The sequence below is a fragment of the Liolophura sinensis genome, chromosome 10 (genome assembly GCF_032854445.1).
Source record: "Liolophura sinensis isolate JHLJ2023 chromosome 10, CUHK_Ljap_v2, whole genome shotgun sequence".
Lineage (NCBI taxonomy): Eukaryota > Metazoa > Mollusca > Polyplacophora > Chitonida > Chitonidae > Liolophura > Liolophura sinensis.
This window is the reverse complement of record NC_088304.1, coordinates 9,855,367-9,881,165: the sequence shown is the minus strand read 5'-3', so window position 1 is coordinate 9,881,165 and position 25,799 is coordinate 9,855,367. Positions and strand designations below refer to the sequence as shown.

General features: G+C 39.3%; 1 protein-coding gene across 1 annotated transcript; it reads right to left on the bottom strand.

The window, feature by feature from the left end:
• Positions 1-5,092: 5,092 nt before the first annotated feature.
• LOC135476223 (T-complex protein 1 subunit zeta-like) lies at positions 5,093-19,667 on the bottom strand. The gene is made up of 14 exons (XM_064756167.1): positions 19,024-19,667; positions 18,334-18,397; positions 16,901-17,035; positions 15,280-15,339; positions 14,752-14,865; positions 14,323-14,426; positions 13,007-13,117; positions 12,437-12,679; positions 10,256-10,352; positions 9,413-9,560; positions 8,918-9,010; positions 8,132-8,275; positions 7,572-7,644; positions 5,093-6,489 (listed from the first exon to the last, which is right to left on the bottom strand). The coding sequence occupies exons 1-14, from the start codon at positions 19,158-19,160 to the stop codon at positions 6,417-6,419; spliced, it is 1,596 nt and encodes a 531-aa protein (XP_064612237.1). The 5' UTR covers positions 19,161-19,667; the 3' UTR covers positions 5,093-6,416.
• Positions 19,668-25,799: the final 6,132 nt, after the last annotated feature.

Below are 25,799 nucleotides of genomic sequence, written 5' to 3'. Positions count from 1 at the left end.
TCATTTTCTGTGCTTTCCATTTTGACAGTTCTGTGGGAAACTTTTATGTTGTGTGCACATATTTTTTGGTTTATTACCTTAACAACAGATACTTTGGCATCTGGATGACTGGTCTTAGTTTTTGCTTGATTTTTCTGAAATTTAAATAGTGAAGGGGTGAAACATTCTTTGTGTACATGTACATTGGAATTCATTTTCTTGTAAAATTTCCTATCAGAAAAGAACTTTTGTTTGATCTAGGTTAGGATATGAAACTGTGGTTTATCTCGAGTCCATTGTGGGTGAAATTTGCCGTGTGATGAAAGATCCACTTGCATAGCAAGGCACCTTGTTTAATATTTGATTCACAAAAGATTCTACAGTCCAACAACAAAACATTACAAAAAATCTATTTTTCTTCTTAATGCGTTGTCTAGGTGAGAATGTTGTGAATCTGTACATTTTTTTGAACAGTCTCTTTCCTGTATATCTTTAAGTAATGGTATTATTCATGTACTGACATGAAGATAGAAGGTACTGGTACAGTGAATATGTAGTTTTTTCCTCTTTTCTTCATTTTAAAGTAATTTTTCCATGCAGAATACCTCCATGTGAAAATGCAAGTACATGTTTTTTTGCTCCTTTTTCTTATTTTTTTTTTTTTCATTGCCAAATATCTTAAAAAAGAGTGATTAGGGGAATTGTTTCTCCTGTATTAAAGAACACGCATGAGTTTGACTCATTGACCTAGTGGAACAGTCCACTTCCTGATAGGGGTGAACTGGTGGTGCATTTGATTCACTCCATGAAGAAGTGAATGTCATCCTGGTTTAACATATGTTTCATCAAAATTCACAATACTATGACTGCTTTGTTGTATTAGTAGCTGAATTGAACATCCAGGCACATATCAAATTTATGAACACCAGAATTTTATGGTTTTTTTTTGAGATGAATTTAGCAATGGGGCATTTTTCTTTTGCTTTTGAAAAAAGTGCTAAGACTTTCATCAACATGTGTGTCTGTCTTCATCGTTGACTTTGTCCAGCTGATTTTAAGGCCGGAGACATGTATAAAAAATATCTAATAAATTTTGTATGATGTGTACATTTATATGTCTTAATGCTGGTGTAAATAGAAGAAGAAAAAATGTCATTAATTGTTGATCGTCAGAAATTGTAAGTACAAAAGACGGGTCTATAGTGTACAGCCAGAACAGTGAAGATTGATTAAAAAGTGCAAGCTTGTGTTGTACATGCCAAATGACCTGGTTTTGTTTTTTTATATTCAAAAGATACACAGAAGCAGGTCTTGGACAGAGACATGCTTGTCTTTCGAGGCTCAGTCTCGGTCTCTGGCAGAGAATTTGTGGATTACCGGTAATTATGTTTCACTGTTTGTTTCAGCAGCTCAATGTTCATTGAAGACCACTTATCTCCCATCAGTATGGTGCATGTATACGTTCATCACGTATGGGAAGGTCTGTGCCCCGTTTCACAACGTGCACGTAGAGCTACATTCTAACAACTACCATGGCGACATAATACTGTCATGTACCTGGACCCCGATTCACAACGTGCATGTATCGCTACATTCTAGTAACTACCATGGCGACGTAATACTGTCATGTACCTGGACCCCGATTTACAACGTGCACGTAGCGCTACAGTCTAGTAACTACCACAGCGACGTAATACTGTCATGTACCTGGGCCCCGATTCACAAAGTGCACGCAGAGCTACATTCTAGTAACTACCACGGCGACGTAAAACTGTCATGTACCTGGGTCCTGGTTTACAACGCGCACGTAGTGCTACATTCTAGTAACTACCACGGCGAAGTAATACTGTCATGTACCTGGACCCCGATTCACAATGTGCAAGCAGCGCAACATTCTAGTAACTACCATGGCGACGTGACACCGTCATGTACCTGGGCCCCGATTCACAACATGCACGTAGCGCTACATTCTAGTAACTACCACGGCGACGTAATACCCACAATACTGATTACCATGGAAGACATGTACACATACATGACATAGCGTTACGTACGCTTTGTGAAACAGGCCCCCAAGTGAGGTACAGAGGTATTTCATCCATAAGGCTCAACTGGATGGTGTTGAAACTTAATCTGATGGAAAAAATCATCAAATTAAAATACTGTATTTCACACGAGGTTTAACATTTTTCCCTGCAAGTCACATTTTCCTTGATTCTGAAGGAGTTATTCACCTTTCAGTGCCACCTAAGAATTGTTTGTGAAATTAATTTATTCTGTTGGCGACAGAAGTTTCATTTTAAGACTTTTGTTCTAGTGTGTGTTTATCTTCCAAACTTCAGGTGAAATACCTAACGGTAGTGTAAGTAACGACCAGGTTATTTCAAAAAGCAATCTACATCAAGTGAAACAAACCTTAATTGTCTGCATTTTGAAGTGATGCAAATATACTCTAAAACAGGTTTAGTGTGAATATGGCTTATTCTTGTAGAAAATTCAGCCAAGGTGATGTATAATGCAAGAGGGATAGACTGATGAATTAAGAGTTCAATACCAACTGGGAAATATTTGACCCAGTTATATAAGGCAAGTGACTTTTAGTGTTGAAGGAAACTTGAGTAACCGTGTGACATGACAATTTACTCAACCACTTTCTGCATGCCATGGAAAAATTTTTCCCCATAGTTAAGTGAGCCTGCAGTTTATGGTGGAAGGGAAGTGGTCTCCAGTCTTTGATTTGTTTGACTGGTGTTTTTAACCGTACTCAATAACATTTTACTTACACGACAGTGGCCAGCATTATGGTGGCATGGAACCGAGCAGAACCCGAGGGAAACCCACAACCATGCCCAGGTTGCAGTCAGACTTTCCCATGGACAGACGGAAGAGACAAAGCACAAGCTGGAATTGAACTTCCAGTGATCACATTGGTGAGAGGCTTCTGGGTCATTGAGCCGCTCTGGCACGCTAACCACCTCAGCCATCGAGGCCCCCTGGTCTACTGTTAACTTCATGTGAGACCACGCAAAATCTCTGCAGTCACTAAGGCCATACAAATATAAATGTCTGTGAGGGCACAATAAAACTGAAAAATCATCTAATGGGATACCGGTAGATGTCTGAAGTGGGACGTCTTAGATATTATTTCAGTGATACTGGACATTCCACTACAGCGTCAACAGCGCGACGTCACCATGGGTAGACCAAATACGTAACAGACGAAACCGCTACACGCAACATGTTTCATGTCGTGCAATGAAAGACTGGACGTTCACGTTGGAATTCACACTAGCGCCACCTATTTTAAGAGGAAAATCTGCCGGTACCCCATTTGTGGAAAATGTGGACCTACTGAGCAATAGTTCCTGATCGGAAACTCCAGGATATCATCCAATATACAATCATCCAATACATAAAGATTGGACAAATAAAAAGGTGGATACTCAATTTTAGTTCTATTCCATTTTTGATTTTTTAACGTTGGCTCGCCAGTCAACCACAACTGGTTTTGACCAATGACCTCTTACTGTCAACCAAGGCCGACAGGGCTACTGAGGTAGGGAAAGATTTGATCTCGCGTTCGTTCGGAAGACAGAAAGACAAACATTGTAAGCTGAGAGTACATGACCTGCTCCTAGAGTGATAAAGAAATCTATGTCCTTTGGCTTTTTTTTTTTTTTTTTTGATTGGTGTTTTACGCCGTACTCAAGAATATTTCACTTATACAACGGCGGCCAGCATTATGGTGGGAAGAAACCGGGCAGAGCCCAGAGGAAACCCACGACCATCCGCAGGTAGGTGACAGACCTTCCCACATACGGCCGGGAAGGCTCCACTGGGGGGTGACAAATTTTCTACTGGGCTGTGTGGGAGACCTGCTGAGGCGTGCAGGATTATCGTCGGAAGGTGTGAATATAGTCTACTGACACAGGTGTATCCTAGGTTGCAAGCAAAGGTGCAGTCCCCGTGTTTAAGCTATTTGAACATATACTAGCCATGAAAAGCTGAAACTTAATCTTGCTGTGTATAACCTACCTCTGCACAACAAAATCAGTTCATCAGCTTCATTAAGGGAGTAAATATGCGGTTAAAGCCTCTGATTGGTGTCGACAGTCGGCACACTAATTTTCATAAAAATTTATATTATGTCATACAGAACCACGAGACATTTTATAGTAAACTGGTCAAATTTTCGCATAAATTTCATAAACCAAAGCGACTTTCTTATGAATAAAGCACGTGCCATAGCGCGCTTCCCGCGTATAGACCTCGCCCCTACACCAGCAGACAGCACTCTTGTGGCCTCTGCATGATCCTTTTACGCTCATGTCTGAACGTCTGTCGCGTTTGTATAAAAGGTGACGTCTAAATAACATCATGTAAGTCTCTTGTCCAAAGAACTACAAAAAAAAAAAAATAACCTAAAACACGTATGTTCGTATCAGAATTATGCATCACCAGGCTGCAGACCTTTCACTGTGGTGGACAGCCATGTAGGCAGAGCCGCAGCCATCGGTTGTTTTCATCAAGTGACTTGAAATGGCTGGTTATTTTTTTTTTTAATCTGACTCGTGTGTTTATGAAGTTTTCAAGATTAGCCTGTATCACCGATTGTCTATACAGACTTACAGGCTCAGTTGCTGACCAAATTACCACCCAGGGAGTTGTACAGAAGAAGGATTTACACAGAAACGGAGAATTTAGCCCCAGCAGCCAGTTTTGAGAGATTAATTTATTCTTACTGTTTACCATTTTCAAAAACATACCGTGTATGTCAGTTAATAAAGTCTGACCCTTGTAGTATTTACTTACTCTAATACCACATGCCTAGTGTTCTTCAATTTTGACAAAGTGTTACTGTTTGACACTAAGCCTGCGTGGGTTCTTCTTTCTGTTCTCTGCATGACAATTCTGAATATTTTACTTAAGCCTGGGATTAAGATAATCCCAGATTAATCCTACATCAGTCTACTTTTCTGTTGCTGCCTGTTAAACACCCATGATATTTTTCCACACAAGCATAGTGAACATCTTAACTTTGTCCACACTGAAAAAATAAATAAATAAAAAATAAAAAAATTATCACATGCTTATTGATATACATACAAACTATTCACATACATTTTTGCCTCAACTTTTTATTCAAGTTCACGAATAAAATTTGACAGGCCTATCTAAATTCAACCCAATCTTGGTTCAAATCATGTATTGTAAAGCATAAATTAACAGAGTGGAAGGAATTTCATGAAGGCCTTTTGTAGTCACAGAGTCAGAAAAGAAAAGGTACACTATGTCTGGTAAGCCAAAACTTCGAATAAAATGTATTGGTGCAACTTGAAAATCATTTCCGTATTACCTTTTCTGTGAGAAAAACCTTTCAACAAATTATTTTGTTCCTTCATTCATTTGCTATGTGGGTGCTTTTCCTACACGGTTCATACAAACTACAAATTTTCCTAGTCACATCGTCAAAAATCACCACTTCTGTAGATCCAATTCACATTGTAATACCGCACTGTTGTTGTTGCACGGCATGTCAGCGTCAAAGGGTCAATTTGGTTTTCTAAATCACTGAGTGGCAGATAATTTCTCACTGACAAATAACTCCCACAACAAGTTAAACCTTCTACTGAAGAAATGAAAGATATTTGTCCATCTTTTATTATTGGAGATGAAGGAGCTAGTTTTAGCAGTCATGGTGATCGATTACAAATCTCGCATGGACTTGTAAATCATTACTTAATAGAAGATCGCCACTCTGCGATCAAAAACACACACATCATATGTTTTACTTCAGTTCCATGTGTTGTGTTTGTCTTTCAACAATCTTTTACATCATTTTAACAAAAGACTATATTTTCCGTCGTCCACTTTCCACAGCGAGCGCATTGGCCTAACAATGCTCCGCTAAGTGTGTGTGATCAGTCACAGTGGACGGATCACTGACTCTGTAGGTGACTGTTTACAAACTCTCTACCAACTCATTACAAGGCCTCTAGGATCGCACTAATCTCTTGTCTGGTTTTGACTTTTATCCTAAGCTGTACTGTAAGAAAGTAAACACTACAATTACAAGTAATACGACAGCACAAGGGGAGATTTATTTGAGCACTGCGACAAAATCTGATTAATTTTGTGCAGTATTTCTGCGTCCAAAACTCTATACTGACATGGAATATTCGTAACACACCAAAAACTGACAATGTTTTTCACAGTGAAAACAAAAAAAGTTACACCCTTACAGCCTTGATAAATATAGCATTTCAAATTTTAATTAAATTTTGTAGCACTTGCAGCTTCAAATATAATTTCACATTTTGAATTCAGAAGGAGACGTCACGATGCCGACAGAACGTAAAGTATAAAACAGAAAATACTAAAAAGAACATGTAAGCAGTAATTTTATGGCACTTAATAAAATGTGGGGGCTTGAAACCTCAGCCTTTGAGGGAGGACATTCCAGCCCGCATGATTTCATCCACCAGGAGAAGGTTACTGGCTATGACAGTGCTGAAAGAACAAACACGAATTTCAACGTCATCATACATGAAGGAGACTCACGTTAACATTGCTAACAAACGAAAGGATAATGTTAGTAATGACAGAGCAGTATTATTTTAATACATGAATATTAGGCTTTATTAAACTTATCTAAAATGCAAGGTTTCAGGATTATTTTCTCATGCAAATCGGGTCTCCCATCATTTAAACTAGGCATATATGATTTATTAGTTTATTTGATTGGTGTTTTAGGCTGTACTCAAGCATATTTCACTTATACAATGGCAGCCAGCATTATGGTGGGAGGAACTAAGGCAGAGCCAGGGGGGAAACCCACAACCATCTGCAGGTTGACAGACCTTCTCATTTACAGCTGGAGAGGAAGCCAGCATGAGCTGGACTTGAACTCACAGCAACCACATTGGTGAGGGACTCCTGGGTCATTATGCTTTGCTAGTACACTGAAAAACTGAGCTCCTGACTAAAAGCCACAGCCAAACCAGCCAGAGTTGAACTCAATGTATTCCTTTATTTGATCGGTGTGAGAAACTGAGTAGAGCTAAACCCATGATCATCTGCAAGTTGTTGGCAGAGCTTCCCATGTACAAGTGGACTCTAACAATCAAACTAATTGGTGGCTGGGATATGGCTGAGACCATAATCAATCATTAAATCCTTCAAACCACTTCGTCAAGGCCCTGACAGTTGCAGTGAGTGAGGCTGTACATAACAAGCCTATTAACATAAACTTGAAATAAACTTTGAGAGTTTGTGTTACCAGGGCGATATCTTAAGTCACTTCTGTTCTGGGAAGAGTTCGGGTTCCCAAACTGCTGGCCACCCAAACTAAAGCAGAGGTATTAAACTAACAATAAATATGATGGTTTACCAATAAGACGTTAAGTTTCCATACAAATTTCTTTCATTCACAGACTTAAAAAGCATCATTTGGAGCTGTATTTTCAAAATGTCTTTTATGTAATCACAAAGTGACCAATAAAGTTTGGGTTGAGATCCTTTAATGTTTTTCTAGTTATGGCCCTGGTAAATTAACAGCACTGAGCGTGGTACACTTGTCTGCATTTACTTACCACGAATGTAATAACTGTTTTTTCACACGATAATTATCAAATATTCCTTGGTCTGCTGGTATGATCGCTTCCCCTAATGAACATAAAAATAGGAGCAGTGAGGGAATTGTCAATTTGACTGATCACAGACGCTTTTGTGAAGAAGGATTGTCATGTTTATCTCAGAGTGGACAAATTTGTGAAACAAAGCAAACTGACCTGATGTTCGGTGTTCAGGAATGGGGATTTATAGTCAGAAAAAAAAGAAGTCTGAAGTTTTCTCAAGAAAGTCTGAAAATACCTTTCTCTACTTCCAAGTTACATTAGTGCTCACCTGTTCTGAGGAAATCAGTAGCTTTTCGGTCGTTCACATTTTAAACAAAACTGTGTAAAGTCAGTCAACTGGAGGAAAACTCCCATGCCCGAGACATTCTCAAAGCCGTAGGCTGAATTTAAAATTTTAAACTGCTAGGGAGAACACAATGGCTTGAGAATTCTCACGTCAGAAGCATTACTGTGCTACGATACCACATGTGCTCGGAGAGTAAATTATCCGCGGGGTCAGTATTTCTTCAACTGACCTGTCTTGATGTCCAGCCCAATGGCTTGTTTAGGGGAGGTGTACTCTTCCTGAAGCTTGACCAGTGTCTCCTGAGCGTCAAGCCCTGAGTTCTGAGCCAATACCTTCACAATGATCAGCAGGGCATCGGCAAACGCCTGGACACCTGAAACATAACAGGGGAGACAACTGTCACTGCCAGGGGGAGACGACTGTCACAGACATATCACACTAGTTCCGCCAGATGTAATTTCCTGTGGGGTTTCTTTGTACTGCTAATCGCCCCAAGTGCAATGACGGTAAAGGAATCAACATACTTCCCTGTTTGAGTCTGGGAGTAAATGACAGATTGAACAATATTTCATTTTCTACAATGAGGATGTATAAAAGCGTACCAAACGACAGTAAAACCATCAAAAACATACTCCATTATGAGGCCAAGCCTTTATCACACTATGATATGTTAAAATACAGTATTGTTGCAACTCCAGCAAAGATACAAGGTTATGTACAAGATGGCATATATATACAGGAGATATGTGCTGTATATGTCCCCCATCTTGTACAATTTCATTTATTCTTGAAAATGGTTTAAATAAAACCGAAATACTGAATCATGCATCATTTTGCATCATTTGTTAGAGTTACCACAATATTCCACTTTACAAAGCTTATCAGTGGAAATGGAAATCTGCCATGTAAAAACCTGTCAACAAGTTGTAAATCTAGATCACCAAAAACCTGGGTTACAAACTTTAACGCACATGGCGCTACTCTCAGCTACACATGCATGTTCCAAGCGTCTTACCCAGCCTGGCTCTGCCCTTCACCGTGTCCTTGTACTTCATCAGCTCCTGGTATGCCGCTATTTCAAACGCTCCTGCTCCGGGAATGACAGACTCTACAAGTACAAGCACAGAATTACATACATCATAATATAAATAGAGGTGTGTTTATTTTTTAAGTTGTGTTTAACATCAAGCAGACTACTGTGTTTGAATTTTGAAACTTGTTTTTGTTACTGATCTCATTTGACACTTGTGTTCCGAAAACACATACGAGGTGTTTTTTTTTCTACAGCCCAAAGATAAGCTTTAATTAGTTTTTCAGTTTCGATCTAAATCAGAAGCGGCTTTTTGGAATCGGCATATGACAAACAACTTGACATCAATTTCCGTGTCCAAAATTAGAGAACAGTTCAGAAAAGATTGCCGAGATTGACAAAGTTTCAAGTGCAAAATTTCAAAAACTCAGCTCAGAACATTCTCTGTATGACCACAATCGTCAATTGTTTTCGTCTCACCGTCTTCAATGGCATTTTTCACCGCCCTCAATCCGTCATGGATGGCATCCTTAATTTGTGTCAGAGTGTGTTTGTTTGGTCCCTTGATGACAATTGTCACAGACATCGGGTTCTTGCACTGTTCCAAGAAAGTGTACTTATCTTCTCCCTAACAAAAAAAAAAGCAAATTCAGAGATTCGTATCCAGAGCTAAATATGAAACATTACGCACGGAGAAAGCTGAGAGTCAAACTAGATCTGCAGAGCCAGAAATTGGCATACAATAACTGATCACAATGGGACAATTTATCAAGAAATTATAAGAAACAGACTACCACAGAATTCAATGATTATGCAAAACTTATGCAAAGTCAGACAATATTTGGAGCAGCTATTTCATGGAAACCAAAACGTCACAGATGGACAAAAAGATGAAAAGACACAAATTCACATCCCTCTCTTTTTGTAAAAATTTCCACAATAAATACACAATTTAAGCGTCTTTATAATACTTAATTACTTTATAGTTTAAGAAACTGTTACTGGTTTAATCTATGATCCGATTAAAAAAATTTTTAGAAAAATTATGTTGGAAATAAATGAATGAATGAATGTTTGGGGTTTAACTTTGTGCTTAATTTTTCAGTCATATGACGATGAGGAGTCATTACGTGTACATATACTGTGCCCTTTGCGGCAGGACGAGTCCATGCCGCAAAAGTGCTTCCGCCACTTTAGACACCAGACATGACAACCCACCCAGTCACATTATACTGACACCAGGCCAACCAGTCATATTTCCCTGCTCAAATCTCTCAGTGTTACGTTGGATATTTGATACGGTTTTCATGGCCAACTACTCACCAGTACATGTTCATACACCAGTCCAGCAAAGCCCAGACAGTCAGGTGTCAGGTCCTCTACGGAGTTCATAGCCATCCCGCCACATGCCAGAGACAGTCTGCAAAAGCAAAGAAAGCCTTACAACACTAAACCAACTGTGTATTAGCATAGATAAAGTATAACACATAAAGTTTAAAAAGCATACCTTTATATTTTTGTGATGTTGCACTACCGGGACATCCCAGTTTGAAGTCAAATCACACACATTCAGAAAAATAAAACAATCGTCATCCGATCAATTTTAACCAATCAGATGCACGTTTGCTTGACAGCCATACAAGCCTGTTTACACATATGGTGCCTCTCATGGCTTTGCAAGAACTCCAGATCATAAGAGTACAGAGTTGCCAAGTTCCTCAGAACAAATTTACTGTGGCCATTTATGTCAGTTCCCAACTCTCTTCTAAAGTTTAAATTATGTGTTGTGTTTTCTTTTACAAATAATTTTGAATAATTTTGAACAATTTCCTCGGCATAATTTCCATACAATTTGATGGAACGGTCAACCGCATGTGCGCCTCTCTGAACCAGATTTTAAAAATATACCAGTGCATGGTCGCCTGCTAAATATGAGCCTATTTTCCTCTTCGGCTAAAAGTTACAGGAGAATGGTGATGTAAAGGCAAATAGCGATTGTGGCAAAATGTGCGTAAATATTTCAGCTTTCACAATTGCCATGCTTTATGTGTACTTTGTGCAAAATGAACTAATACATGCATTAATGTTCATCAAAACAATCTCTGTTCCTTCCTCAATTTTTCCCACATTCTGTAGCCTTTACGACCAGTAAATCCAAGATGATCACAGTGGTGACTTATGTTCACATGCCGTGTCAACATCGAGACCTAATAAACCGGGTTGTTGCTCCCCGCGTATGTGTGCTTGACCTTCACGATGTCACTATGTTTTGATCAGTTTTGACGGCCAGCCAGCCATGTGACTGCAGAGACACAAATTCGCAATCGGCTGAAGGTTATGGAGCAGAATGACAGACCCCACAGTTTGTGCGAACTGTAAAATTAAGTTTGCAGAGAAAAACGTGGGGTTTTCCTCGGCATAATTTCCATACAATTTGATGGAACGGTCAACCGCATGTGCGCCTCTCTGAACCAGATTTTAAAAATATACCAGTGCATGGTCGCCTGCTAAATATGAGCCTATTTTCCTCTTCGGCTAAAAGTTACAGGAGAATGGTGATGTAAAGGCAAATAGCGATTGTGGCAAAATGTGCGTAAATATTTTAGCTTTCACAATTGCCATGCTTTATGTGTACTCAGGACAAATGTAACGTGCATGCATCGGAACTGAACGTGGAGGTAGTTCTTTGTAAGCATTATACCGGAATCTGGTCCAGATAGCTCTCGGGCTAAAGGAGGCCAGCGGTCTCCGCTTATCAGTATATGTAAGCAACCCTTAGACCGCGGTCTCGGGCTACATAAACACCCTACCTTTGATATCAACATCACAACCCAATCCCGTGACATCAACATTCAAGACCTCACTCTCTGCCGTCAATATACAAAACAAAACTTTTAAACTGGAAATACTTTCCTCCCACTTAATTTCTCAGCTTTCCAGCCTCTGATCTACTTTTTATTTATTTACCTTCTGAATATTCCCACATGTAATCTACTTGTCCCACATCAGACAAAATACAGCTGACTAAATTATCTCCCTTTGTATGGTTGTGAAAGCCATGGTCACATCACTGAAGCTATTTGCCTATACATGCATGGATCATTGGTAGTGAACTGATGGGTTATTTGCACCATAAATTCATAATTGGTTACCGAGTCACAGGATATGGTAACATATGCCGTCAACTGTCATAATGAGAGGGGCGTTAGTGTATCTGAGAAACTGAGTTACTGAGTAACCATGTAACCAATAATATCATGCTTTAACAATGTTTACTTTCTGTATATTCCTAAACTTCTGAATTTCCTGGAGGATATATTGTATCGTTTACATTTAACCTATTCATCAATGTTTATACTCATTTTTTTTAAGGAAGCAAAATGACATTATTCCCTCCTCTGTTTGATCATTATACGTATCTTTTGAAATTGTGCATTTTGAAAATTATACCGAATTAAAATTTTATCGAAACCAAGTTTATCACGCACAACAATCCATATCTACCTCTCCATATTTCGCCTTTTAGCACGCCTCAATCCTACGATGCCCTCCTTGGCCAGCATGTCCAATGACAGTGGGTCAATCCCTTTCTGGTTAATCACAACAAACCCCTTGTCATTTCCTTCACACACTTTTTTCTTCAGCTCGATGACTTTACGAACGCGCTCATCGATGAATGCGCGTTCTGCCTGAACCAGCTGTTCACGCTCTACTGCACTCTTGTAGAAAAACCCGGAGTTCACCTCTCTGGAAATACAATGATTTGTGAGGATTAGAACTGGAAATTTTACCCCAATATTTATCAGAGTTAAATCCAGACAAAACATTTTCAATGACCTAAATTTCTACTATGACTAAAACCTCGTAAACAGATTCAAAATGCAGTTAAATTTTAAAACATAAATAAATATTTTGGGATGTTCATATTTCAAACATGAAAACAAGTTTTCTACATAAATTTCTACAAATCCCTTATTCTATTCGATCTCAGCATGGTTACCCTCAACAAAAATTTTTTTTACAGATGGCCTAGCTAATAAATTTATTTACGGGCGAACTTTAGTCTTATCTTACGTTTTTTCGTATTCCAAGGAAACATTCAGGGTTAGAATGAAGGCATTTTCCACACGCTTCTTCATGTCTGGATGACGTGCTCCGTGATCTAGTACAAGACCACGAATCAATCTGAAAACATACAAAAACTCAAAGTTTTTCAATTACCAATTTTTATATTACAAATTCAACTCTAGGGAAACAAGGGAGAAACACGAGAATCAAGTTACAAAAAAACTCGTATGAAATTTTTACAAATTTTCAGGAACATTTCCTCATTTTAAAAGAATATTTCAACATGTTATGAAAGGATGAATTACTGAAAGATGTGAGCTGATGGCCCTTCAGAAAAATACCGGTCACATTGTGTTCAAGACAGAAGACATCAAAGAGAATTTTGATGCGATCTTTAACATCCAAGTGAGCTTCCACTTGAGTGGTATCCCTATATGTTTTGTAAGTTTACACGCACATGGTGTAAATATCTGCTTAGAGAGCTTACACTCGCATGGTGTCCATATCTGCTTAGCGAGCTTACACTCGCATGGTGTCCATATCTGCTTAGCGAGCTTACACTCACATGGTAGTGTCTGCATCTGCCTTATGAGATCACACATGGTGTCCATGCCTGTGTTGTGAGCTTACTCCTACATGGTATCCATATCTATCTTGTGAGCTTACCCCTACATAGTGTCCATATCTATCTTGCGAGCTTACACTTGCATGGTGCCCATATCTGCTTAGCGAGCTTACACTCACATGGTGGTGTCCATATCTGCCTTATGACATCACACATGGTATCCATATCTATCTTGTGAGCTTACCCCTACATAGTGTCCATATCTATCTTGTGAGCTTACACTTGCATGGTGCCCATATCTGCTTAGCGAGCTTACACTCACATGGTGGTGTCCATATCTGCTTTGTGACCTTACACTTATGTGGAGTCCATATCTGTCTTCTGACCTCACACTTACTTGGTGTCCATATCTGTATAGTGAGCTTACACTTACTTGATGTCCATATCTGCTTTGTGAGATTACACTTACATGGTGTCCATATCGGTATTGTGACCTTACACTTACTTGGTGCCCATATCTGTCTAGTGAGCTTACACTTATGTGGTGTCCATATCTGCTTTGTGAGATTACACTTATGTGATGTCCATATATGTCTTGTTGGCCTACACTTACATAGCGCAGGTATCGGTGTCAAGAGCTTACACTTATGTGGTTTCCATTTCTGCTTTGTGAGATTACACTTAGGTGGTGTCCATATCTGTCTAGTGAGCTTACACTTAGGTGGTGTCCATATCTGTCTAGTGAGCTTACACTTACGTGGTGTCCATATCAGTCTTGTGCTGCATCTCCATCAGCTCTACCATGTGAAGGTCAATCGGTGCATTTGGTTTCTTAATGGCTAGCACTGCATCAACCACGTGCTGCAACATAGATAATCATGAATTAATCATGAAACATCACGACCTGAGTAATGACTGCTGCTTTGATGCTGTTCTTTTAAGATGCATTTTTCACTCTATCATCCTAAATACATAGAATAAGACACTGTAACCAGCCAAAGTATACTGCAGAAAAAATGGCAGAAAACTGTCAAAATACTGGAAATAGACTAATTATATGCAAAAATTAGTAAACTGTCTTTAATTACCCAGAAAATTCAGCATCTATTTAATTAAAAAAGAAAATCAAAATCAAAAAAAATTCTGGAAACTTTTGTATCTCTTACTGACACCGCTATGTTCTTACCTCTGTCAGCAGATCAGCCAGTTCCGCATGAACCTTCGTACGCAGTGACGTCCTCGCTACATTGATGAGTGTATCTCGATCCATCTCGCGAGCTATTTTCACCTCATCTAGAACCTGTCACAAGAACATCTTTTTGGTAGCCAGTTTGATGAAACTTAACAAGGTAAACCAGTGACAAAGTACTATCAAACAATTAAATATCGTAATATCCTGGCAGTGTCAAGCAGGAATTCTAAATTCAGAGTTTCTTCCCAGTCAGAACTAACCATCTAACCTAGTCCAAGTTTGTCCAAATTTGCTGCATGATTTCGTAAGGTTGCCTGTTTTCTTAACCACCTTTAGTCCAATTTTCTGTCCAAATTTGCTGCATTATTTCATAAGGTCACCTGTTTTCTTAACCACCTTTAGTCCAATATTCTGTCCAAATTTGCAGCATGACTTCATAAGCGCCTGTTTTCTTAACCACCTTTAGTCCAATTTTCTGTCCAAATTTGCGGCATGACTTTGTATGGTCGCCTGTTCTCTTACCTCTAAAGCCTTGTTCCTGGCCAACTCAAACCCCTCTGCGATGAGACGTGGGTGAAGACCCTGAGAGCAAAGAAGAAAGGAAATCTTTTATAAAAACACAAAATAAAATGTCATTATTTGGAAGGATAATCAAACTTAGCATACATCCAATTTTGCATACATTTTATTAATTTACTGCCATTAGAGCAGGGGTTCAAAGAAGTCATTTTTCCACGTGCTGACCACAACTTTCTGGAAGAAATTGAGTTTCTTTGTTTCAACTGAAATTGAGGGGATTTTTTTGGTTTCAACAAACCATTTGGGATACTAAAATTGATTATTTTTGTAGGTTACTATACTTTATTGATTGAAGTAATTATCATTGCCTAGTTATGAACTCAAGCTGGCCTCCCACAGCTAGTTTATTTTGCAAACTGATAATCGGCACACACTGCAAGTTAATACTGTTACTGTGTCAGCAACCTGTGGATGGCTGCGGGCTTCCCCTGGATTCTGCTTGGTTTCCTCCCACCATAAGTCTTGGCCACCGTCGTGTAAGTGAAATATTCTTGAGTACGGTGTAAAACACCAATCAAGTAAATACATAAATACATAATACTGTTACATGTGTTTCAGGATATCAGTCCAGTGAAAACCTGCCCAAAAAGCTTAGAGCCCAGAGCATCAGTCCACATTGACTAAACTCACAAAATGAGCAAGTGATCTTGACATCACTTAAAAATATACAATAGTCATGAATCAAGGCAGAAGGGTCATGCATTAACTGCTTATGGAATATGTGGTTGTCTCTCTCAGTCTGTAAAAGGAAATGTCAGAAATGATCTAAAGAAAAAAAAAAAAAAAAAAAACATTTGAGAAAATCAAAAATCATGCAACACCTTACATGTATACTAGAAACTAATTTCAATAGTGCACCCAGATGGAAGCTCTGTGCATTATCTAAACTCTCTTGAAATATAATCCTATATTGTCCAAGTAAGATTTCAATCAGCAAAAGCAGTTCAAAACGAAGAGTGATTTGACTAATTGACTAATCACTTGAAATTTACCGCGAAAATCAGCCAGCGATGGTGAGAAAATTAAGAAACCCACAAATAGTGATTTAATATGGAGTATTGACTACAATGATATTTAAATAGAGAGGCTACATATTTAAAGACCCAGGAGCCTCTCATCAATGCGGTTACTGTGAGTTCAAGTGCAGCTCATCCTGGCATCCTCTCTGGCCGTACGTGGGAAGGCCTGCGGATGGTCGCTGGATTCCCCCGGGCTGTGCTTGTTTTCCTCCCACCATAATACTGGCCACCGTCGTATAAGTGAAACATTCTTGAGTACGGTGTAAAACACCAGTCAAATTAATACACATTTAAAATACTTGATGAGATAAAATACACTGCCATGTTATGTATCAATGAATTGTCACTTTTTCTACGACGAATACAGCTGGATCTCAATTGCCTGAAGTCCTGTCTGGCACACATCTCCTTGTTCAGTCTTTGAATAAAACATGCTGTTATAGTGAATCTATGTCGCTGGTAAATGATCACATCTAGCAAAGAAGGTTTTACTTTTTGGGTGGGGGAGGTGGGGGGGATTGACTTAACGATTCTGAAGACCATACCTCGGCTATGTAGAGATCTGCCTGCTTCAGTAACTCCCCGATTATGAGCACATTAGATGTGGTGCCGTCCCCAGTGATGTCATCCTGGGCGGTGGCCACACGGGCTATCAGGGAGGCAGTTGGGTGCTGGATTTGCTGAAATAAGAAATTCCAGAAAGAGGATACTACAGAGCAAAGTGCAGGATGCATTTCTTGCACAAAACCTTAACATTTTATAGGAAAACAATCAAACTTTTCATCAGTTTATGTGATGCTTTAATTCTACCGGATTACAGTACATGACCTAAAGTTTCACCCTGGGAATTGGAAAGCGCATCACTATTTTGATTGGTTTTTACCGTCTGTTAGAACATCAGGGGTGGTCAGGAGATTATACTATAGGCTTTTTTTTACAACTGGAGAAGGTCAAAGCTCAAAGTAGGCAGCTGAATTAAAAGTAATTATGTCACAATTACTACTGATTTAAATAGTAAGAATATTCAAAGTAGGCAGCTACAGCGACATCAGTGGACAGCTGTCTACAGCCTGCTACTTGCCCTTTTCGAATACCCTGTACTGACAGTTCAAGAATGAAATAAACAAGCCCACGCTTCACTCAACGGTTAGACTATTCCCCTACCACCAACAGTTCATCTTTTCCTCAGTATTAATTAAAATGAGATTAAAGTACATGCACGTCACAACAGGTTGATTGTTTTATTATCATTATTTTGTGAAAAAGGGAAATTTATGACCATTAAGCCTGACTACCCAGAATCTCGAAGCGTGTGGAGTGTCGTGTCAAATATCCGTGTTTGAACTGTAGGGCTCTCCTTATACAAAGCTGCAGCAGAATTTAGCATATACAAAGAAGGTCAAAGTGGTCATGCTTTGAGATAATGTTTGGAATTAAAAGGTTTGTAATAGGCATCGCCTGTCTTGATACTTTCTTTAATTCATTCATGGGTATATTTAGAGATGTACATGTACATGTAGGCCTGCTAGTCGGGAGTCCTGCACACCTCACTGTCACTGACTTGACCCCATGCGGTGAAGATTAGCAACCAGAGCTGCCATGCAGGGTAATAAAACGGGTGTGGGGGGGGGGAGCTTATCACTCTCTTCTGTCATCTTGCCACCAACTCAGATCATGCGAAAGTAAATGACAGTACCGAACGTCCGAAACTTTAGGCCTAAGCATTTTTCCAGAGTTGAGAAAGCCACTACATCACAATATTCACAAGCATACTTTAACAAACAATGCTGTAGCTGACACAGCAGCAACCTGGATACGAAGCAACATGATTAGTAAACGATTAGTGGTGTACAAAGAAGGCTATTGTAATATAATAAAACTATGACCTGTTTTGAACATGTCCATAGTCTCCTCACGGACTTTAAATCGAACTTCGCCTGTAATTCAAAGCATTTTTGCTTAACTGTGGAAAACTTACCATTTCATGAAGCAGAACATTTCCATCTTTGGTTAGTTTGATATCTCCTGCACCAGACACAAGCCTGAGGAGTAATAACAAAAACAGCCAGTTTATTATAATATTAGATTGGTGTTATAAGCCGTACACTTTAAAAATACTATTAAGTTCATTCGGCAGGTCTGCTCTGTTTTGAATTTTAACTTGTACCGAGATCCGGTAAGCCACGTGCTGACATTCAAAAAATTCCTTCTCACGGGTCTTTCAAACGGCCAGCATGTACATTGCAGATGCCAATTTAATTTCTCGATTCAAAAGGTTTCAATGGTTGATTTTGGGTGCACAGGGCTCTGCAGTGTGCTGTGAACACCGAGTGCAGAGAATAGGAAATGACAGTCATCTAAAAATGCTTCCAAAACTAATAAGTGCATGCTAATGAACACTACATGGTGTTTCTAAAAAGCTATATTTGAAAAACCACTTAGAATTTGGATCTGTAACTAGGTAAACCTTCCTCATACCTGCTAAGGCATGTCTAAGAATTTTTGCAAAATAATCCAATTGAGTCACTCCCAAAAAAATATTTTGGGATTGCTTTGTCAAGGAATGACCCTATGTCTATATGTGAGAAAAGAAAGAAATGTCTATTTCGAGCACGTGCTCCAGAAAATTCCCCGGCAGTTGTCAAGTCAACGCAAATAACACACTTACATTTTCATCGTTCCTTTCGGCCCAAGGTTCGTTCTCAAGACATCCTGTAATCCCTTTGCTGCACTGATATTGACAGCTAAGGCCTGAGCTGCTCTTGCTACCTCAGCTTTTGGATTTAACAACTTTATCGCTGCCATTCTAGCTTGAATGATAAGCCGGAGAAATGGTGAACACGCTTTCTCACTCCGGAAGTACTCAGTGCGCCATCTGTTGTTGGCTGACTGCTGAAAATTAGGGGAAGCGACTCCCCGCTATATTTCTGGACAAAGCGGGCAACATTCGATGTCAAAACTCATTAATAATAGCCTACCAACGGACTAGCATTTTTGCGCTTTGTGAACAAGAGTTGTAAAATAGCAACACGGCTACAAAGCATCTAAAGACACTCTAAAAAAGGAATTAAATAATAAATGTATTCGTATACCGGTAAATTTGAGCCAACTGTGTACACGGGTTAATGTCGCGTTAAATATCGATCTGGCAGTATTCAGATCGTTATTGGTATTGAAAGGAGCCTTTAGTACTGTTGTACCAAATACAATTGCAGTTTTCTGGTTTACAGACGTATAGACTTCAAGTGTTTCATTTCTGTGAGTTTGATGGATCCACACTGTTTTTTGCGCGGTGTTGGGCTGTTTTGGGATACTCCTTGAAGGATGCAGTGCTTTAGTTTCTTCTTCTCGGCCAAGATGAAGTTTAGGGGCAAAAATGGCGCCACAGGTTTCTTCCTTGACTTTAATCTGGTTTCAGGTTTATCTTAAGCCCCAGTGATCTGTTCAGAAACAGTAGCCTACACTGAATCGTTCTAGGCCTATACATGTACACGTTAAAGGCCCACAGGTGCAACGCAAGCGATATTCAAACGTCATATGTAGAATGCTCAAGCGGCCATAAGGAGCGTCATGGACCGCTTTGTCGACCCATGAACAGCGAGAAGGAGTTTGCATAATTCCCCAACCAAAGACCAGGATTGAACCTTGTGTGAAATATCATAGGCGGTGGGGGTGGGAGGCATACAAAGGCATACAACTGCCGCTGCATCAGACTCCAAAATTTTATAAAGTTACGCCACTCCCGTATAGGCCTATGTACCTAATGAAAACAACAGTGCTTTTTTAAAGATCCTTTCCGGATTTATTTAAGAAACTCTGGGTCACATAAATACAAACATATATATAGCTATCAGTGAATTAAATTATCGCGTGTGAGGTGAAGAAGACAGAAGAGGAGGAAGCACATTAAGATATCAGTTGACAATCGTAGGCCCATGCAAATATGTATATATGGGCCCGCAGCGGTATAATACCCGGAAAGTCATAGCACTAGCTTTTCGTGGTTATAAATTACTTCCGCCACGACGTATGGGAATGCCGACCGGTAAATGTTTATCGACGTCGCTCTCCTCGAGCTCGAAATATTCCAACACGACTTGTCACTCATTCAGATCCTCAGGGACAGGGTTTTTCGCGACACAGAGACTTCCTGCTTTCCCTGCACATGACCAGTTGTGGAGGACCGTCTCCATGCATCGTAGGACGTAGAAGGCTCGCTCCACAGCTGGGACCGATCAGACTGTATGCTCTGCCACGACCTACGAACTTTCGACCCAGGGGTGATTCTCTCAGGTTTGGCACTTCCTTTAGGGTCTGTTAAAGCCAGCTGCCTGAAAACCATAAAAAAATTTAATGTAAAGTTATAAATCGTTACCTGACACGCAATGAACGAGTATAAAATGTAAACAGTAGAAATAATAAAATATAAATAGATTAGGCCAGGGGTTATAAAATATCTCCAGAAAATAGAATACATTTACTTGTATGGAGCCATATCAGCCGTGAATTTACTACGTTTTTTCTTTCTTTTTGAGTTCGGTAATACATGACATCAGTATCATATATTTATGAGATATGGTGCTATTCAAAGAGCTTCCAGGATTTTATGTCCAGGATTTCATTAACATTCACAAAGACGCTATGCATGCAATTACCTTTGATTGAAGGCCTTCCTACGTAACTGCCAGCCTCTTTTGTAATGAGACGTTTTCTGCTGCGAAGACGAGAATTTGCTCTCCGCACCTCGGCAAACTTCTTCCAGGTGGCGTTTCTCCTCCACTGGATTCTCCTTGCCCCAGATACACGAAGAGTTGATGCCAATATAGAACCTGTTAGGGGAGAGTTCCTTCAGGCGACTTTGGATATAGTCATCTTTCTGTGCTTCGAACCTCTGGTTGAATACGGAACTTGCTGCCATATTTCTTGTTCTGAGTTTTAAGTGAATGTGTCAGTCGGTCTCAATTTTCCTCATTATATACACCCATTACATGTGATTTCTGCCCTTTGATGTTTTCCGAGGGCCGGTGTATTAATGACACGTAATCCCCATGTAGGTCTACACCTGCAAGTGTAGTTTTAAAAGAAAGCCAGTGTATTAAAACACACGCCATGTTTTCTCAATGGGTTACAGTGTTTTACAATAAACAGATTATTAAGGTAATAAACACAATGATTGACCGGTAACTCGGTATTGATGAAGGTGTTAATTGGTACGATGGGGGGTATGGATTAATGAGGGCGTACAGGTGAGGCAGTGCTTTAAGACGGGTGGGGTGGAGGTGTGAGTTTTACCAGTAGATTATCAAGCCATGTTCTTCCGTTACACAAACTCCTTTTCCCATGTGGGAGTCCAAGCCTGCGAGCCATGCATGCACGCGAGTGACGTCATTGCTAAATTTGGTCCCTCCTTTTATATAATATCATGAATATACATCAAAACTAATGAACCGCACTATTTAGACCAAACACAGCCACACATGAAATTGAGTTACATAAATGCAATGTGTTTTTGAAAAGAAACTGAACGTTTTAATTTTTAATTTCTTTAATGTAATAATTTAAACACGGGACGTTTGAAGGTGCGATTATATCGATTTTGTAGACGTATACTCGTTAATACATGTACACGATAGATTTATTTCCTTCTATTTCGAATTTGAAAATAACAACCAAAAAAAATAATAAAAAATAACTTTACCTTCATAAAAAAAAAGATTTAGTGTCTAAAAGTTTCCAAGATACTTAGCAATCTATATTAAATTCTCCGACAGGATTTTATGAATATTTACATTACACTTATATATTTGCAGATATTATAAACAAGACGCTGATTGAAATATATCCTGGCCAATTGACATCTATTAAATCAGTCTTTCCCAACTTTTTTTTCTTAAAATCTTATATGACTAGATTTAGAAGCGTATGTGCAAAGTTAAAACAATTATACATACATTGGAACCTAGAAAAACAGTACACACGGCACACAGTTAAAAAATCACCCGGTAACTAGCGAATGGTCGTACATAAGTTTCCGCAGTGGGCTCTACAAAGTTTCCTTCCTTCTTAATGATATATAAACAAACTAAGCGTAATAAAAATTTTGGTAAACTAAATATGGTCATCGTTATTCAGCTTGCTTAATATGGTCTAAATAGTCCATTGTAGAATTCCGAACTCTGTGTCATCCAATTCTCTGTAATTCTTGGGGGGTACAGTATGAGATTTTGGGTCCCAGGTTTCCTTGAAATCTAGTGGAGGTCACCCTATATGAAAAGGCCTGTGGGAATCACCCCAAAAACCCTAAAAATAGGTGTCTGATTTTGTCACAAATACTGTATCGTGTGTCTGCTGTTTTAATACCGAATGCTCTTTATATCAGCACAATTGCCGGTTCAATTTTAATGAAAATAAAACGTAAAATACAACTTTTTTTATTTTCTTTGATTTTTAGGATTTTCCTGTTTTTCAAGACGTGACTTTGTGATAATGTAAATATGTTTTCATTAGGAAGAATTGTCAACAATTAGTCCTAATTGTCGACAAAGTAAATATATTTCCAGTTCTGTTTTTTTTTTTCTTATACGATCCTCCGACATTTCTTCTCACCATAATGCTGGCAGTCGTCGTGTATCGAAATATTACCGAGTGTGGCGTAAAACATCGATCAAATAAATTTCAATTCATCGTTCAGTTCAGGTAATCTGTCTAAGATTATTGCTAAAGACATTGCTTCACAGGAGTAGACCATGCACAGATATTCATCTGTCTTAAAACCGCAGCTGAAATAATGAGAGCTGGATTCGAACGCGCTGCTTCATTGACCCAGGGCTTGGTAGTCGCAGCGAGCCAGCGGTTAACCACCCGAGACACAATCTAACCACCTGAGCCAGCAGTCTAACCATATGAGTTAGCAGTCTAACCATTTAAATGTCACAAGAAATAAATATTTACGATAAAATTTACATATGGAAAAATGCATAACAATTACAGGAATAACCTCTGTTGGATGTTCCCAATAGCTCTAGAGCCCAAAACATAAACAGATTTATTCATTTGTTTGGTTGGCGTTTAACGCCATACTCAAGAATATTTCACTTATACGACGGCGGCCAGCATTACGTTGGGAGAAACCGGACAGAGCGCGGGGAAAACCCAAAGTCATCCGCAGGTGCTGATGGGCCTTTCCACATACGATGGGAGACAACTCGCATCAACAGCATAAGTGAGACCCATAAACCACTCTGCTACCCTGGCATTCTACACTCAGAAACCTAATGTGCTAATTTCAACAGAAAGTCTGTGGTCTGAGCGATGCTATAATGTATATTCTGTTATTCCACAATATTCTGTCATATTCAACATAATATACTGTTAGTCTTATAGAATCTTTCGGCATCTCTCAGACAACGGATAAATTTCCTGAGTGTAACCACCCGCGGCAATGGAGGCTAAAAATCCCTTATAATGTACTTTTATATTCGTCTGTTACTCTGTAATCAATTCTCCGAACTATTTTGAAAACGATTTATCCTCGATGTTTGGCACAAACATCCATTATGGTTCAATGACGGCTTTGCTTAATGCGTCTGTGAACAATGATGTAGTGGTTATTACGGCGTAACTGGCGATAAATTCATGCTGGTAAAAGAGAACATAAACTATAAACTGTACAAACTCCTTTATTTATATTTAATACTTCCTTGAATTGAAATAAACGCATTCTCGCTAATATCTTAATACTGAGTTCAACCACGTCACGGAATTCAGTACACCACTTCATCACCGAGGCAAGTTACAAACCAAGTTCGAGTTTTGGGACCTTTCATCCGTTGTCACCAGTTGATTGGGACAGTGTATGCTTGGACACAGTCGGAGTTGGTTTGTGTGACAGTTAGATACATAGATACATAGTGTTAGTTTATATAATACACAACCTCTACTTGGGGGGTCCGTGTACTCGGGGTGTGGTTTTTTAGGGGGTACGTTTTCTAATGGTATGTGCATCTTGTGGTCGACCAGTAATGCATGCTGCATGGTATGACCAAAGAAGTCACAGCGTGAAATACAGACATAAAAATGACAAAAAGAAAAATTGTTGTCTTTTCCCCCATCTAGTTTGCGCATACCCGTCGAGAAATATTGCATGGTGCAGTATATATGTAATTGGCTGAGTTAAATTCAAAGTCAAATTGGATAGGTGCTAGAAATTTTCCGCCAAAACCTCTATTATCGTACATAAATTTTAAAGCAAAATTTCTTGAGACTTTAATGTGGACTATTTCGGCAGCTAGAACATGTTTTTCATCATCACGATGTGGTGAGGTATACTGGTTTCAACAGACTTTACTATCGTCGTGATGTAAGGGCAACTTTCTGCAGTATGGTGTAAAAGACCAGTGAAATATATTTGAAAAAATAGGATGCTTTTTTTGCCTCTTGTCTATAGCATGAAAAGGATGTACCAGAAGTGGCGTGTTATTTTAAGTAACACTGAAAATATGAAAATATGAAACTTTTCACTTTCAAGTTTTATAACGTCGGCAAGCAAAGCTGCGGGTGATCGTGGTTTTCCCCAAGGCTCTACTAACTTTCCTCTCACGATAATGCTAGCCGCCGTCGTATAAGTGAAATATTCTTGACTACGGTGTAAAACACCAACGAAATAGATAAATTATAAAATCCAAGCTTCAAAAACTGTCCTAGATGGTATGTACATGTCCAAGTGGACGCTGTATTAAGCCGCATAAACCCGTGGTTTCTCAATATATTCATACTCTTTCATGTGCCATATAGGGCGTAAATATGAAATCCATGACATATTTCAGATCTACAGGTTACTGTAACCCAGGCTCTATGTATAAATGCCATAGCACATAAGTGGATGACACTCAACCAGCGCAATGCCATACAAAGCAAATGTCATAGTGCAAAGGTTTATGGCTTAGCCACCAGTTGACCTGCTTTCTTCGTAAAGACCACCATTAAGGTGGAAGTCCCTGTACACGTGCATATGACGCTGTTCATCCAAACTATACTCAGTGTTATAAAGTAAATCACAACTGCTAGCTGAGACCGTGTAGATTAATGCAGACTATGCATGATGATAATCCTTTATCCAGAAAGCCCTGTGTAGTAAATCCAGTATTGTCTGTTCTCTATGTCTCTTTGTCATCTCTTTGGGTGAGTAAGTGAGTGCTTGTAGATTTAACGTCGTACTCAACAATTTTTCAGTCATATGACGACGAAGGCATCCTTAACGTGCCTCCTTGTTGCAGGACGGATTTCCATCACTCTTTTATCTAGTGCTGCTTCACTGAGACGACTTACCGAAGGCAAGTAAGCCGTCCCGCCTCAACGATTATACTGATACGAGTCAACCAGCCGTTGCACCCCTTGGCAGCGACTTTAGCTTAAAACTGTTTTAATTTCTCACCAAACAACAAA